Source organism: Eucyclogobius newberryi, unplaced genomic scaffold, assembly GCF_026437365.1.
Source record: "Eucyclogobius newberryi isolate DKJ021-1_F unplaced genomic scaffold, fEucNew1.0.hap1 SCAF_12, whole genome shotgun sequence".
NCBI classification, from domain to species: Eukaryota; Metazoa; Chordata; class Actinopteri; order Gobiiformes; family Gobiidae; genus Eucyclogobius; species Eucyclogobius newberryi.
The window spans coordinates 14,263,072-14,281,069 of record NW_027315746.1 but is presented as its reverse complement, the minus strand read 5'-3'; the positions used below and the strand labels follow the sequence as shown (position 1 = coordinate 14,281,069).

Genomic DNA, 17,998 nt, shown 5'->3' with positions numbered 1-17,998 from the left:
GCGCAGCGTAAAACTGATGCTAAACCAAGGGCCTTAAAGGTGCTGTCTTAAAACATGAAACTATTTACTTATTTACCATTTTAAACTATTTACAGCAGTGCAAATGTATTTCTAAGCCATTTCTAGCCTCCTGATAATTCACTGGGATGAGCTTATAAGCACTTTTGACCATTTTCAGCGACAACTAGGTAAAGCTAACTACAACTAGCATGCTAACAGCGCACTTCCTGGTTGTCGGACGATAAAGCGCTTTATAATTTGACGCAGACAGCACACAGCGGTCTCATTTTTGCTCTTCCGCACTTTTACACTACTTTAATATATATGTACAGGGAAAAAACGAAATAGCTCGACCGCATGGACAAAAAGCCGGTATAGCCACATGTCATTTTTCTGAAGGAGGTTACGCCACTTAGCTAGCTCCATTGTGGTGTAATTGTTCCACAGTCTTAAATGTACAGGTCAGATCTGTGGAGAGGCGAGATCCCGTAGTAATAATGCATGTTTTTCAAGGTATTTTATGAGCAATCAAAGAAAGACAGAAACAAACTGTAATTTAATAAATGCAAGATAGATAACTGGAATACTCCTGTCAACTGTAGACCCGTCCACCAGAAAAGTGACATAGTGCACCTTTAACTTTATCGTCAGTGAAGAAACTATGGCAACAAAGCCGCTCTTATATACTCGGTCCATGGCTCCTGAGCTGCCCTGGATGTGGACGTGACCGCGGCCCAGGGGAGGAGGGTCCAGTGGGGATAAAGTGGGTTGAGTCTGAGCGTCTCGTGGAGTTTCTTTTGTTGAAGTCCACTGTTGGAGCCACAATAACAGCCCTCGCCGTACGTGCCGCTGATCGGCCTGATACTCGCTGAAAGACCAAACATTCAACACACAAACCCAACGCGTGAAGACATGGTGTACTGAGAGTATTTGGACTTAAGGACAGGTCAAAAAAGTAGTTTAAAGGCAGCGACACAGCTCAAATTATTTAGGATAAATGCAACAAAAACAAATGGAGAGTAAAAGTTTAATCAGGCTTTTGGTGCAAAGTGGTCCAAAGGTGAGCTAATTTTAGTCCTGATGTGAACTTGATTTGGTCCTGTTCTAGTCCCTGTTTAGTCCTGATTTAATCCAGGTTTAGTTTTTGATTTAGTCCCAACTTTGACCTTTGACGTGGTAAATGTCCAAGTGTAAATGCACCTTAGGCTTAACTGAACAAGCTAACTTTGTTTATCAAAATGTGTCAGATTTACTTTGCCTTAAAATCTCATCAAAAATCAATAAGACTTTTTTTGTAATGAACCTCTGCCAAGGCACTGGTGCTTGCATAAAACATGAATATCACATAGATTACACGTTCGGAAGGTAAAGCTTCCTGCTGCTTCTGAAAGTTTACACCTCGCTGTGATTGGCCTCATCCTCCTGTCACTCAACATGGTGGAGGCTGAGCAGTGCTGGGACGGGGAAGACTTTCCTGCCCAATCAAAATCTCACACTTTTGCAATCCTTTACAGAGAAGTTTGGGTCTGGAGCTGCATCCTGTTCACCCGATTTCCGATGAACTTGATTGACAGACGGATTAACCAATCAGAGATAAACATGTTCCGTTCCTGTCTAAGCAAACATGGCAGTGTACTAGGGAAAAAATAACACAGGATTTCTGCCAAATCAACAAGCAAAGCACTAAACCCCTAAGTATCTCTGAGGTAAAACAAGTTAAATTTTGTTCTGAACGACATAAGAATTCTGAGAAGAAAGTTGTACGCATTTGAGCGTCATTTTCTCGGAAATTAGCGACTTTGGTTGGAACATCTTAACTAAGAACAGTCGTTTGAGGGTCTTTTAGCATCTGGTTCCAGACCCTTGGGCTTTTGAACAGAATCTGAGAAGCGCTGAATCACAATATGACGTCATCACAACAATCATTACCATCGCCCAGTCAGTACAGTTTGTATTTCCCAAAAGTATCACCCAAAATATTCAATACTTTCTCAATTCGAGCCGTCACTAAAGCTTACTCCGAGTTTCCGCTTTGCACGCACTCCTACCTCTGGTTGCAGTGGAGCAGACGTGATTATGACACATTGTTGCGCGAGATACTCCCTCCATGGGCAAATAACCCGACCTCGGCTCTGCTTGGTACAGTACACAGCCGGCGAGCAGCACAAAGCAGCGGCGCAGTTGCTGTGTTTGACGGCCATCTGATAAAAACCATAATTGGACCGCGTTAAATGCATATGTTTTTCTGTCAAACAAAAGAGGCTGGTCACGCCATAGAAACTGCTGCTCCGTGTTTCCATTGTCTGGCAACTGACTCAGGCGCGGAGTCCAGACACTGTTTAATGTGTGTGGAAGGCTAATGTTGTTTGTTTGTCTGCTTTAAGTGCAAGGTTGTGCGGTCGCAGAAGGACAAAGCCAATGCAGAACTCATGTGTAGGCTCCGTTTAGAGAAGTTCAAATCTTATCACGTCGCACAAGAGTTATTTGTTCTCCCGGGCTGGAAACGCTGTGGACACATCTGAATGAGTTTTCTTCAACTGCAAAGAAACTGTATTTGGAGAAGGTCAAGGCCGGCTTTTCTGTGCGCGTGAAACAAAGAAGTTTAACACATTTTAACACGTTTTAACACGTTTTAACACGTTTTAACACACTTTAACACAGTGTTGGCAGTGACCTGATGTTTTTGTTTTCTTTTTAAGTTTGTTCTTCTGTTTGGTTTAGATTTGAAAGGTCTAATTTGATTAAACCGTGCATGCAAAAATTTCCTTTTTTTGAATTGATATAATTCCGATGAGTATTTTCTTTTGAAATGGTCAATTTGACGCTTTTTTCCACATTGCAATACAAGATTTTCTGTATGAATAGTGCAGTCAAAACAATGAAAGCAAAAGGCTGTTTCAGGTCAGTGAGGGTTCAAACGGCACAATGAGTTTAGTCTTTATGTGGAGCTTAAGCATTAAACAAATGCAATATACATCAACGATTTCATCAAAACATGCAAAATAGCAAACGCCAAGTAAAAGAAAAAGACATAAAGTAGGTTGAATTGTGTAAAATGTTTAATGTTTGAATGCACCAGCAAGGCTCTATTTTCCTGGATGCCTTGAATATAACTGTGAGTATAGAATGATTATAAGAAGGAGGGACACAATTAATGGTGGCACACGTGGCAATTTCAGGAATAAGTTGAATAGTAACTTCTTGTTCCTGTTTTTGAACATGAGTCAGTCAAATAAGCAGGACTATAGAACTGTAACTGTCACTGGCCGATGTCATTTAACTTTGGTTAGCACTGCGTCACCAACAGCTGCAGGGACAGTTATAACAGCTTTAATACAGAGTTATAATTATTGCTCAGGCCCCTGTAATACCTCTGTCGTCTAGCAGGGTTCCGTCCTAGAAAGGGGTTAAGTATTTATAAGGAAGCTTCCAGATGAAAACTCTCAAATCCTTTTCAAATAAAACATATTTGGAAGTTCTGAGTTAACAGCAAAAAAGACCTATTACATTCTTATTGTAGGAATATAGATTAATTGGAGCTAATGTGTGTTTGTGTAGGCGACATATCTACAAAAGAAAAAGATTTTGTTGGAAAACGTATCAAAACGTATGTCAAAGTGCTTACTATTCAAAAGGAAATACTCATCATTGTCTTGTGGTACGGGATTGTCAAACTGCTCAAAAATATTGGACTGAGATGATTAAAATAATACAAATTAATGTCAACAAAAACGTCCTATTTGACTTTATGTGTCTGGGACTTAAAACTCCTGCAATGCAAACACTAAATGGATATATCTGGAATGTACCTTTGGCAGCAAAGCTATAACGAGATAAAAATAGAAGCCAGACATGCTAAAAATGGAGAAAACCGGTTGAAAATGGGCCTTATTCCCTGCACTTTGGTGTAAATGTAATGTACTTATTTGTATGTTTTTTTTTCTACTGTTTCTCTCTTTGCATTTTTTTTCTTAGCTAAACAAAACCAAATAGATGTAAATAACTTTATGGTCATATACCTTTCCTATGAGTCACATGTTGGTGCTCCGTGTCCTTCATGAAGACTTTATGAATGAATACAATGTACAAAGACATGCATTATCCTATATCCCTCTGCAGCTGATGCACAGACCTTGACACATGAATACACTTTTTTTCTTCACCCTGCTCCTTCTGTGGTGCCAGTCCCAAGGATCCATGCACACCTCCCCCTCGCTCCCCCCCTCCCCTGTCTGCCCCTGTCCTATCACTGACGTCCTGCTACACTCCAAGGCTGTTTTCTCTCCACACTATAACACCACCGCCGGCTCCAAACAGCTGATTCAGGGAAAGAGCGTCGTCCCAGGCCCTAACCTTCAGGCCAAAAGACAAAACAGAGGCGCGCACGAGGCAGGCCACAGGATGGAGACAGCACGGGAACAATAACAAGAGCTCCATGCATCCACAACAGCAGAGATGAGGTGCACTTTCCAGACCGCAAACGACCAGGGGTGAACGAGTCCAGTGGAGGTGAAGATTAGCGTTAAGATGTTTTTCCTGTCTCTGTCTGACAGTGTGGACAGTGCAAAAAGGGTCATATACTTCCTTTCTCTGTACGTGAAATGAACAAATGTACAGGGGATGTAGAACACTGTGTGCACTGGTTAAAAACAAAGCAAAAAAAAAACATAGTCCAGCCACAGAGTCTGGAGTTGTGACGCTGTTTGTGATGGTTTCAAACACAGGCAAATGGTGGAGTTTGTGTGAATGGTAAATGTGCAGAATCACAGAGAAAAAAGAAAAATTTGGAGGTTTTTTTTAAAGACAAGGCAAACAAACAGACACAATCTTTTGATAAGATCTGAATAAAACACTTTTTTAATTTTTTTTTTATGTAAAGTTGTATTTTTACTAACATTCACAACCAAATTGGGACCATAACTCAACTTGGACTAAACAAGGACAAGAACCGGACCACAGAAAGTCCACATCAGGACAAAAATGGGCTCAGTTTAGTTAGAACACACCCCTACTTAACTCTAAAATATGAAAAAAATATATAAACTGTACTTTTATTTGAGTACCAAGTGCACAGACGTTGAAATAAACGTGGAATTAGCTCCTTATATGTCACAAAACCTAGAAAAACAAGGGGACATGTATTAGAATTGCACGTTTTTAACAGAACAAACAGACCCACCGCCGTCCCTGAACCACTGCAGACCAAAATCTATCACGTCTTCGGACCAATAGCCCAATCCACAAAGTCCCCAGTGGCACTGGCAGTGGTCTCAGTTTTGGACAACACGTCTTTACAGTGTATTAGCAGGTACTGTGTGAAATGGCTCACTTGTGCGTCTTATCTTGTTTAGTGAATGAATGGGTTTTTAAACACTTAAGTTTATCTGACTGAGGGCTATTTGGAGGCGGCTCCTTTAAAGTGATAGGGCAGACTGAAGGGCTCCTGAGTTCCCCAAAACACTCAGGTCTTTTCCTCATTATTCACAGGATAAATACATGACCGAGGCAGAAAGTACAAAATACACAATGAACTTTCCACTACTGCATTTCCAGACATTATCAAGGTGTGAATCATGCCGTAGTAATGCAAATACACTCACTACTAATAGGCCTTAAAACTATTTGCCTGTGTATTCCACTCAAGCCAAAGCTAAAAGGACATTTGCTTAAATAGTGTATTGGAAGATCAAGGGAAAACATCTTTTGAGGAAATAAGCATCAGGTTTTTTTGGCACATTGTATCAAAACATGGAGTTATTGGTGAATCTAAAATGTTATTTGGAGAAGTACAAATAGAAATAGAAATATGAACACTGTCTTTATATTGTACTTTATATTGTACTTTATATTGTATTTCATAAACAAAAACACGAGTAAAAGAAACCAATACAAACATAAAATAAAGCTCTATTTAATGCATTGGTGCTTCTTTAAAGCAATAAAAATAGTAAAAATAAAATATGAGAACATTTATTGGAAAAATAAAAAGGTAAAACCACAAAAATGAATAATAAAATGTAAATCACACAGTGGTAAAAGAAGAAACAATTCTTTAAATGACTAACATCAAATCATATGTGCTTTCTGGTGGTCAATAAGGATATGATGGTTTCTGTTAATATCCAACTTTCATTTAAATTATACATTTTAATGTTATCAGCTCATTCACAAATTTTGTACATGCCGAAATAAGACAAATATGTATTACATTTTATTGACTACATAGACTGGCAATATCTATCTATCAAAATCTAGACTGGCAAAAATACTTAAGAGTGTTTAATGTCTATTCACTCATATTAAATTGTGTGTAATTTGGTCCGTTTGTATTGAATACCCTGCAGTTCACTGTTACATAACTATGTCATTGTTATTCTCACACATATCAAAAGTGTGATTAAAAAAGGTTCATGATATACCCGTATATTAGATAATATTTGGAGACTGCAACGTATACGGGCCCTTTCTGTCTGTGTCACTATGATATGACACAATGGCACCAAGCTGATAACTCTCCCAAAACACAAATAATATTCAAAACACCAGATAAAATGGCTACAGCCCATGTCATTTAGAGCCTCTGTATTGAGCTGTGATGGCCTAGTTTGGTTCAAAACAGCAACGACCTGGAGAACTGGCAGGTAAACGGTGATGGTCCACGTCCAAAACGCCAAAGGTTAGTTTTACACCTGTCCCAAGCGTTTAATCATCTACCACTTCAAACAGTCTGAGCTCACCGACTCCTAGCAGCCTTTGCAGAAAAAAACCTCTGACTTAAACGAACTTATGCTAATATGGGAACTTTGACTGGTTTACAAGGAGATAACTGTGTTTTATATCTTATTAAACATGTGTGAGCTTGTGTCCAAGTCATTATTATTGCAGCTCAATAAAGAATATATAAATCAACATTTAAAGTAACATTTTATTATTGTAGGTCTTGCAAAGAGTGATTAATTGATACTGATATCATTTTAACAGCAACATTATGTCTAAAATTGGTAACTAAAAGTACCATACAAATAAAGCAGCGACAAGAAGTGGGAACAATATGAGTTGATTGTGCCATTAATCACGATTGTTATACTAATCAATAATATTTATCAATGTTGCAAGAATTGGGAATAAAATGACGTCATTCCAACCCTGTTGTACAAAGCGTGCGCTTTTCTCACGTTTCAGCAGAAATGGTGATCAGGACTTGGCTCGCACTGGACCTATAATAAGAGTGAAGTGTTAGAGATAATCATTATCAAGTCTGTACATAAGGCACTGACACCTGGAGAGGGGCGACTTTTAGACACATCTCAGGAAGAAACAAACAGCACACGCGCCTTGGCTGAAACGCACGGGTTTTTACGCGTAAAAGAACAATACGTAAAGGTTTGTGGTTAATGGTAAAGGTTGACTATAGTTGCATTACAGAGTGTTGTGTTGTGATGAGCCGCGGTGGCACAGACTGACTCCCACTGAAACTGTGTGATAAATGTAACTCGATTAGCGGCCTGAGACACAGGCCCAGGACGGTCTCTGGATAATGTGGAGACAAGGTGGCGTCCTGCCACTTTCCCTCCCCGTGTCAAAGCCGCACATTTTGACATCACTGCGAAAACACCTCATTCATCACGCCTCTCGCGGTGGAGGGGGGTCCGCGAAAAACAACACGACTCTGCGTGACCAGCGCGCACGGCACCGGCGCAGACACGGGCCACGCGGGGCCAGACACGGGCCACGCGGGGCCAGCGGTGGAGCGCAAGGGCCCGGGACTGTGTCACGTGCGTCAATGAGTTTCATCTAAAACTAACAATGAGCAGAATTAATAAAAAATACAAGGGAAAAAATAAAATTAAACTTTTGAATGTGTAAGTAGTGTTGGAAAGTAACGAAGTACAAAAGTGAAAGTACTGTATATTTCAGCACAAATCTTTATCAACATATTTTTATGATGTTGAACAGGTTCAAAACGTTTACTTAAGTAGATTATTATTTTTATACTTTTTCTTCCACCACCTAAGGTTTTATTATTATCAGTTTCAGCTGTGCACAATCTCCTCCTCTTATATATTGCCATGGTATATTTATAGCCTATAGTTTATTTACTTATAGTTTTTCTACTTATCTGTAGCCTGTTTTTATACCTTATTTGATCCATCCTTTTTTCTTTTTTTGTTGCTATTTCCATGATTTTATTTCCACCCGTATTTTATTTCCATTATTCACTTTTTTTAATCTGTTCTAATGTGTGAGCCATAACACAAAAAAACAGACAACATACTTGAATGAATAGAAATATTAAAATCATTTGAAATTTTCTTATCACTTTACTACTGTATTCGTTACAGTCTTGCATATTTTGTTACTTTATTTTTGATGTGTTTTTTTTACAACTTGGGCTGTTTCTTAATTGTTTTTTATTGTATATGTGGGCTATTATTATGTGGTTCAACAAAGCTTTTTGTCTATTATTAGAGCCTATTAACAAGAACATGGAGAATATGATCAAAAAGCCCACTTTATCAGGCAGCGGCAAAAAAGGGGCTTGCAGCAATGATATAGCTTTGTGTTTGATAATTTTACAGCATTCTTCACGCATTATTATCATTTCGGGGCTTGTTAACTGAGTCTAGTTGAAGGCTGTGAGTGAGTGAGTGAGTGAAAAACCCAAATGAACACGCGTCAGAGCTGCAGCCGAATAAATAAAGGAATGATTCAATTGACACCTCTCACTTTTGATCACTTTCACGTTGTATATTGTGGGGCCTGAGCGAATCACCCGCGTTCAAAGCCCCAGTGCTGCTGACTGTGTGACTCTCCGCAGCTGAGGCCATTTTAATCCTCCATACAGGCGTCTGACTTAAATAAACTAATTAACTGCGGCCTTTGTTGATCGCAACGAGGGAGGAGAATCAACAAAACGAGCACGGACACAGCAATAATCAACAGAAAAGCCACTCACATGCACCAAAATAGAAGGATAATAATGCCAGTCATGTGAAATAGTAACGTTTTCTATTATGACGAATTAAAGCTAGAATAAAAGTCAATATGGACTAATAGAAAATACATAATACACAATTAAAAAGATAAAAGGTTCATTGAGACATAAAAACAGACCACCCTATGAAAAAAAAAAAAACCTCCTGTGTGGCATTATAGTTTACACTAACTTTGAACGTTATGATAGTTTAATTTAAACTCTAAAACGTAATCATCTTCATGGCACCATTAATTCCGTCTCGTTGATGAACAGAAAAACATTGGAAACGACTGTTATTTTTTTAATTTTATTTTTTTAAACAGGTTAAAACTCCAAATGCAAATGATCTCTCAGTCCAAGACCTGATCAAGAGGCGCAGTGTGATTGATCGGAGGAGTTCACCCCCACCGCGTGTCGAGCGCGCCGCGCACGCGATTGGTCCGCCTCGTGCAGCCGCCGCCACCATAAGCGCCTCCTCTCATAAACCGTCAGAGCGCACGCACTTAACTTTTACCATTAGTCCCGGGACAAGCAGCGGATCACAATTACCGACCTTCTGTGCACCCTATGGCACGAGTTTAGCAGGTAGGTGTTTGAAAAAGTTGACTTTACGGGGCTCTCTTTTCTCTCTCTTCCGCAGGACGCGCCGCGGCGGACACTCTCATTTCGGAGTATTGTTTTATCGCCTTGTCAAGCCAGCCTCTCGCTCTTATCTGTTTAGGGTCTTATCAAACGGTTATCTCATTGCTGTGAAGACATATTGCGTTTTGTTTCCTATCTCTGCATGTGTGTGTGCCCACTAGTGTGTGCTGTTATGTGGGAGGACAGTGATTTGACACGGATGGATCCAGTGCCTCTTAAGGGCGCTTGATAGGAGCTATGGCGATCAGTGCGCTTTTTATGACTGGACTAACACGCAGCGCGCGATTATGGCGTGAAACGAATGATCTGATGTTAGTTTTTAGCTTTTAGTGGACCGATAAAAGTTTGGTGTGGGGCATGTTCAAAGTCAGCTGATTTTTGCTTCTCTAACTGGAACCCTCCTGTTGCAGGGCGGACTACTCCCTGAACATTACTTACCTTTCTGTGTTTGGAAATATTCCTGGATGGACCTGGCAGATAACAGCTGGTCCATGGTTAAGCGCGAAGTGTCCAGTAGCCCTGGATCTCCGGCTGAGAGCTACCTGTCCGGGGACAGGAGAGACGGCCCCGCGGCGGACGAGCTCAGAGCCGCGGTGTCACAGAGCGAGCTGGAGGCGCTGGGCCACAGGCGACACTCCTACGTCCACTTTGGACACCATAACAACGGGCTGGGCTCGTCCGAGGACATGCCCCTGTTTACGGACTTAGACCAGGGCAGCAAACTGGTGCTGTCCGGGAACGCGCACAAAGCGGGCCTCCTGGTGGACCCCAGTGAAATGTACCAGACACTGGCCATCGCCGCAGCGCAAACGCCCACCGGATACGAGTCCTCCTCCGGGGGCTACAGCATGCACTCCAGCCCAAACTCCCCTGTGTACGTGCCCAGCTCTCGCGTGGGGCCCATGATCCCTAACCTGTCATACCTCCAGGCCAGTGGCGCGCAGCCCAGCCATGTGTCCAGCCACTCAGTCTGGTCCCAGTCCGCACCGGAGAGCCCTTCATTCAGCACGAGCAGCCCCCACGCGGCCAGCCGCTTCCACTATCCTCCCAGTCCACCCATGAGCAACGGAACGCCCCGGGACACGGCCTACGGCAACACCCTGAATGTGGGCAGCAGGGACCAGTACAGCCTGTCCCGGAGCCTCGGCGGGACTTACGCCAGCCCTTACTCCCCGTACGTGACCCCGCAACTGTCCCAGCTGCCCTCGCCCTGGACCAGCGGGCCCTTTGACAACACCATGCTGCACACGCTGCAGAGCAGAGGCGCACCCCTCATCCGAGGCCCCAACGGAGGTGAGGCTCAGCACGTCACACACTGGACCGGCTCCTGTTGTTTTAGACTGACACAGCAGATTCATTCATCTTCATTGACTTCATTGGGAAAAGATGAACAATAACCTGATTAAAAAAAAAGAAAAGATCACAATGCGGAACTCTAGCTTCAAACAGGCAACACACTTGTTCAGTTCTATTCAAAAATAAGTTGAGATTTTGTGCTACCAGATAGTTACATTTATGTTGGAAGTAACAAGTAACAAACCTGCTGTTAAATTAAAATTACATTACTAATGAACAAGGCTATTTGATAAAATAAACTAAACAATTAACGTCGTCATAATTGGTCAACCAAAGTTCTTTGTTTTTCTGTTCACCGTCTGTAAATGTATAAAGTGATTTACTTGTAGCTCATTGTTCGGTGCTGTATTTTACCAGTGTCTGACCTCCTGGATGACATGGGAGAGAGTCGGGAGTGTGTGAACTGCGGCTCCATCTCCACGCCGCTCTGGAGGCGCGACGGCACCGGGCACTTTCTGTGCAACGCCTGCGGCCTCTACAGCAAAATGAACGGGCTGAGCCGACCGCTGATCAAACCACAGAAAAGGACGGTGAGTGACACAGATACAATAATATTAATCGTCTGTAAACTGTAGCAAAACATACATTTTTTATGGTTATACCAACCGATATCGTAGCTTAAGGTTTTGAAATTGGAAACTCAGTTTCATCCACTGACAAACTGTCCAAAATATGAAAATATAGACCATGAAATGTTTACACTCTAGTAATTAGATTTTATAATTTTGAAGGCCAAAGTTTTTCCAGATTCATGTCCGTATTGTATTCACCTGCCTAATTTATTGGCTACTTTTACGCACGCATTACGCGCCACATTTTAATACATTAGGTAGAATCAAAAATCCTTTATTTTTAATTCTTTTTTAAAATATAATTTTAATCATAAGAAACTCTTCTAAAGGCCACATTGAACACAAACCAAGAGGTCCCCTGTTTATATTGGGAAATGGGCTTTGAATGCCTCCATTGTGGTTACATTAGCGAAGTGACTTGGAACAAAGCATCACGTTGACCTGTCAGTATTACTTCCTGATGTGAAACACTGCTGAATAATCCCACTAATAGTTGTATGTTGTTTTATGTCACAGTCCACGTCCAGAAGAATCGGCCTGTCCTGTGCAAACTGCCAAACGAGCACCACCACTTTATGGCGCAGAAACGCGGAGGGAGAACCAGTGTGCAACGCGTGCGGCCTCTACACCAAACTACACGGGGTCAGTATTAACTTATATCATACAAAATAATGTGATTATAGTCCATGGGAGATTTGGGAGATTTGAAATAAATATTTATTTAATATGGTTTAGATGAATATTCATTTCTTTAGGTTTTATGAAAATATTGGAACTGTGTACAATTATTAAATTGGATGTCAAACTTCACAGGTTCCTCGACCTCTTGCAATGAAAAAAGAGGGAATCCAGACCAGAAAAAGAAAACCCAAAACTCTAAATAAATCCAAAGGATCCTCCTCTGGTGAGTCAGGATTCATTATTTTAAATACGTTTTTTTTTAATGCAATGAATGAGTCTAAATATGACTATCCTTTTTAAGGAAACAGTAATAACACCGTCTCCATGACTCCCACGTCCACGTCTTCGTCCAACTCTGAGGACTGCTCCAAAACCAGCTCTCCCACGACACAGGTGACAGTCACTTTTATTTAAATATTATACTCACCCTATATGGGTATCTTTTATAAATGAAGCATTTTACAAACTAATTTAGTAGGGTTAAAATTTAAGTGCAAAGTTGTCTCTTAAAAAATAAATATACATGGCTTACAAATGTGTAAAAAATAGTGAACTAATTCCCGTCTCTTTCTCTGTGTAGGTCAGCTCCTCTGTTCTGTCCAGTTCAGTGGAGGGCACTGTGTCATCGGTGAAGTATTCGGGACAGGACACCCTGTACACCAGCCTATCCCAGGACGTCTCCTCAGTAAGGGGTGAGCCGTGGTGCCCTATGGCTTTGGCCTGACCCCCCCATCCTCTCCCTCCCCCCTAAATAAAGACTATGATCCCTGGTCCAAGCACACTGTCATTCGGAACTATCCCGGAACATTTACTTGTTTCCTCGTTTGGATTGGAAGTGCCTGACTTTCCCTCAAAGTGCGGAACACCAAACTTCCAGATTTGGGGAATTTGGCCAAAATGATCAAGATTGTTTTTTGCTGTGGATGACTCTTCAGGTGGCACTGGAATTTCTCTCCCGTGCACACTTTTTCACATTGTACATAAGAGATTTTTTTCTCTCTTGGATACTGACGGTGCCATTTCAAGCACAACTTTATGGACAAGTTATGCAACTTTCCCCACAACTGGAATCAAGCAAAGACGACTTTTACAAATCAAAAGGGATAAAAAAAATATTTATAAATCGTCTATTGTTGGCTCTGATTGTTAATAAAAATATCATTGTAGAGTAGAACTTCCCTTGTGTTTCTTTAAAAGGCAATTGTAGTAATATGCACATGAAAGCTCTTACTGGTTAAAACAGGGTATAAATGACATCGTTTATAAATTATGTTCTTTCAAATAATAAAATTCCCCTGCCTTTACTCTAACTGACACCATGGTACTACTATTCTTTGACATGTAAAGCAGTTGCCTGGCTTATTTGAACAGCCCATAATAAATAACCTTTTTGTTACAAAGAGGACTGTTGCACTATACGGGAACCTGTATACTTGTTTCTACAATGCAAACATCACCATTTTAAACAGTGGTAGATAATCTATTGTGACTGGATTAACAAACCAAAGGTGATAAAAGTAAATAAAGTTGACGAAGTGATCTCTGAATATAATTTTGTCTGACAGTGGTCCCTCTGTGTGGTAACGTGGGGCTGTGATCTCCAGCTGAGGGGGCGGAGTCACTCATTTACACACTTAAGTCAGCTATTTGATTTCTATTTTACCTCACGTTTTTTTTCAATAATCAGTATATTTCGTTCTGGAAGTATTTATTTCAGCGTAATTGTTTTTGTGTTATTTGCCAGTTCAGTTTCTGGAGATTTATTTAATTTCTAGTTGAATAAATTGTCTTGGCGAAGCACGTAACGCAATCACAAGTGCTTTTCTTTTGAGATAACGTGTGAACTGTGTTTGGAAATCTTGTCAAATTAATCAATTTATTGTATTTCGAGTCTGTTCTTAGCTTAACAAATCAACCAGCTAAGTTTATACAATAAGAAGAACTCTAAGACAGGATAAACGACTCAATTTACGGACATATTTTTTGAAATTATGATGTGCTTTTTTCCAGATTTCCAAACAATCTTTAAATTCCACATTAACACAAGCAAACAGTGATTCGACTGCAAAGACACATACAATCTTGTTCTTGCCCCCCTCTCCGAGATGTGTGCCTGCAACTACTTAACTCCAGTATAATGTACAAAAATACTATAAGTCATACGCTCAAGAGTCTCTACAAATGCATTTCCCTTTCCCCCGCTGTTTGGCTCCTGTACATTTCCCACATAAATGCTCCATATTTCATCAAAACCTGCCTTTGTTGTCATTGACATGTTTTTAATGCTCGTCTTTACCACAATCCCTCATGCACTAAAGACTCAAAGCCCAGAGCACTCTCTTGCGTCCTCCTGAACAGCAGCTCAAAGTAGCTGTCACACTGTTTACTGTATGAGGCCGACGCAGCCTTTGAGCAAGACTTGGAGGATTCTGGAGATGCTGGAGATTTACGTCAGGACTTAGGCTTATCAGTCGGCTCCCTCACGTATTGAGTTTATTGACCAGTGAGGAATTTGCAGAGTTGCACCACCGCTCATGGACGGCTCAAGCTGTCGGGAAAATGTTTAAAATGATGTTTGTGAAATTGTCGTGTAGTGGTTTTTCTTGTACCACTATAGATTGGACCATAGAATTTTCAGTTGTGCCTTTGGGGATTTAAAAATGTGAAATACCGAACTTATCAGGTTGTTGATGACTAATGCATCTCTATTGACGTTTTGCATGACGATTGTATCAAACATGGCGGATTTTGTCAATAACGTTCCTTTTTTGACATCTGACCCCGAGTTCCTTTTATTATTGATGCTTCTTTCTATATTTACAAGACATTATTATTACATTATCTCCATTTATGCCCAACGTCAAAATCACCTTTCTTATTTTGGAATTTAGACTGTATGCTCTCAAGTTGTGACGTATCGTATCAAATCTTGTCTATATTAATACTTTACACCAAATATTATAACTCAGACAAAGAAATACACATGATAACCCCCTCCACATGTCACGAAAACTCTCATCATAAATTGGCATTTTCCATTCGTTCTGAATCTATGCGGTAAATATTATTAGTGTTATGAATTTACAAGGTGAACATACTGGTTTCCATAGAGACCTGAGGGAGGAAAGTTAAACAGAATCATCACAGAAATCCTCCCTCTACCCCGGGCTGCAGGCCGGGGTCCACCAACGGGGCTGAACTCAGGGGAGAGTGGGAAATACAGCAGAAGAAGTGCTGTAGCGTTGTTTGTGTGTGTGTGTGTGTGTGTGTGTGTGTTTGTTTCCACCAGATGCCATTGTATCCGGTTGTATCCAGCCAACACTGATGTGGGCAGTCGGGACAACAACGCCAACAACACCACTGTAGCCACATATTCAGGCTTATCTTTCCACAAAGTAATCATGACCAAGTTGCATTCAAAGATGAGTAAAGTAAACTTAAAAGGGAGATAAAGTAAACTTATTATAACTTGGAAAGCTTATAATGATAGTTCAGAATGTTGTCTGAATGTTTAAACTCAAAGCAGTAACAAACACTCAGCATAAGTGTATGAACAAACCAGAGACGCTTCATTTCGTCTGATCAGGGACACTTCAGCCAGGTTGGGCCTGATCACTGGGATGGGAGACCACTGGAAATCCCAAGTGCCACGGAGACTCTAGAAGTTGTTGTTGTGTCCTTAGGGAAGACACTTCACACACGAGCAGATTGGAATCCTTGCTTCTGTCAGTCTGCTTAGTAGCTACTATCACGGAGTATGGACTGAGTGAATAATGCGTACAACTGTAATGCAACGCTGTATTTGACTAATGTATTATAGATACAGTCGACATATTAGGGGGCGTGGTCAGGCGTGGGGGCGCACAACTAATTAAAGTCGAGTCACAGCTAAGTCTTAATGGTGGTTGTTGTTGTTGTTGTTGTTGTTGATGATGATCTGGCGTGACATGACTGTCCTAGATACAGCAGGCGGCGCTAGCATTGCTGAAGCATTTAGCCCGCAGCTGCTGTTATTGTTCTTGCATATTCATACAGATTTGGGCTGTTGGACCACTTTATCATCCTTTATGTCTTTGTGCCTGTATTTGGCACAATCTAACTCCTGAAGTCTGAGTTTGCTCTTGTAGTTTTTGAACAGTGTGATACAACAGCTCTTCAACGTTGATATGAGTGGATTCCCAAAGAGGCCGGTCAGGGGGTGTTTCCTCAAATGCAGACTGTATTTATCATGATTATATTTATAATTATTGTTGCTATTATTCTGATCCAATCACTCATCGTTTTAACAGTAGTAGTCTGACAGTGGCACAGGGGCGTCCATGGTGACTGCAGCGGGTAAGACAGAAACATAATAAACAGAGCAGTCCAGGCCCAGGGCTGACAGGCTCTGCTCCCCGAGGAGAAGCCCCTGTTGTGCTTCTCTTCACTGGGTCTGCTCCTCCGGAAGAGATGGGATCTGACTCAGCCCTTTGGAGCTTCCTCCTCGTACCAGGGCACAGAGCTGAGTGCTACGGTGCTGCTCTGTTGTATCAAATGTATGAGAAATATTACAAGTAGTAACTGAAACATTAACAGTTCACTTAAAAGTACATTATGTAACTTTTCTGGTGGAAGGTCACCACCTGGTCTTCCTGGAGATATTGTTGCTTTGCCTGGAATGTTCCAAGTAACAGGTTAAGCTAATTTATAGGTCAAATCTGTGGAGAGGCGACCACTTTCACAGTAAGCTGTAGATTTCAAGTTTCATCCGGTCTTCTGCTTTTATAACGTTTTACTAACTTAATGAATAATGTATCTAAATGTAATATAGTTGATACTTGTGGCATTTTACAGCTTGCTATGGACTACAGTTAAGATAAGATAAGATAAGATATTCCTTTATTGTCCCACATGGGGAAATTTCATTGGTGCAACGCAGGTAGATACAGAGGTAGATACAGAAGAACAGATCACTTATAGGAAGTCTGAAAAACACTTTCACTAGAAGATCTCCTATAAATAAATACAAACTCCCATAGACAAATAAATAAATACATAAATACCATTGCATGTGATCCCGACAGTAATTGCACATGAATATGTGTCACGACAGCACATAGATTGCACATGAATTTCACAGTAATTGCACATGAATTGCACGTGAATTCCAACAGCAATTGCACATATGACAGAATTGCATATCAGTATTAGGTTAGATCAGTATTGCGAGTGTTCAGTACTAACAGTTTTTGTTGGAAACTAGTTAATAATAAATGATTCATAAATACAAAATGCATGTTTGTCAATGTGTTCCTGAGCAATAAAACATCCAATAAAAGTGATGTCATTCTGAGACACATATTTAGAAAAGCAGCGGCATCACACAAGCCAATGGTGGAGTCCTCGTCACAAAAGCTACACCTTTAATGATACTAGAAAGCGTATATTCAAACTGAATAACTGCGGTGAAAGAGTTTGGCTCAGCAGACGAAGCTTCCCCAAAGCCCAGTGAGAGAGAAATAACACCATCATTCCATTCTCATAACATTAGTGGAGATGTTTGATCCGCACTGACAGCAGGTCCCACGCGGCGCACTGATGACCTGTCACAACTAAGAATAGTCACTGTTGCTTTTTACAGAACCAGGAGGAGGGATGGGAAGGGCCGGGACCACACGTCAGCCGCCCACAATGGAGTCGGCGTCTGGTGACATCTCTGTTGACATTTTGCAACATTTACAGTGGAATAGCACGTAGCTGTTAAACGCTACTAAATACTCGAACGCTAACG

General features: G+C 41.0%; 1 protein-coding gene across 3 annotated transcripts; it reads left to right on the top strand.

Annotated features, from left to right (window-relative positions):
- The first annotated feature begins 9,433 nt into the window (after positions 1-9,433).
- On the top strand, positions 9,434-14,033 carry gata6 (GATA binding protein 6). Of its 3 annotated transcripts, XM_072440891.1 has the most exons (7): positions 9,434-9,562; positions 10,030-10,912; positions 11,333-11,505; positions 12,064-12,189; positions 12,361-12,451; positions 12,530-12,621; positions 12,809-14,033. In XM_072440891.1, exons 2-7 carry the CDS (start codon positions 10,084-10,086, stop codon positions 12,950-12,952), a joined length of 1,455 nt encoding a protein of 484 aa, XP_072296992.1. In that variant the 5' UTR covers positions 9,434-9,562; positions 10,030-10,083; the 3' UTR covers positions 12,953-14,033. The 3 variants fall into 3 exon arrangements, with proteins under 3 accessions (XP_072296992.1, XP_072296991.1, XP_072296993.1); XM_072440890.1 differs by lacking the exon at positions 9,434-9,562 and having other exon boundaries at positions 9,774-10,912; XM_072440892.1 differs by lacking the exon at positions 9,434-9,562 and having other exon boundaries at positions 9,775-10,912; positions 12,361-12,455; positions 12,537-12,621.
- Positions 14,034-17,998: the final 3,965 nt, after the last annotated feature.

Bases quoted from the DNA above. Each gene is read 5' to 3' on its own strand.
- gata6 (XM_072440891.1), top strand. From the start codon at position 10,084: ATGGACCTGGCAGATAACAGCTGGTCCATGGTTAAGCGCGAAGTGTCC. The intron at 11,506-12,063 runs GTGAGTGACACA...TTTATGTCACAG, and splicing joins TCAAACCACAGAAAAGGACG to TCCACGTCCAGAAGAATCGG. The intron at 12,452-12,529 runs GTGAGTCAGGAT...ATCCTTTTTAAG, and splicing joins ATCCAAAGGATCCTCCTCTG to GAAACAGTAATAACACCGTC.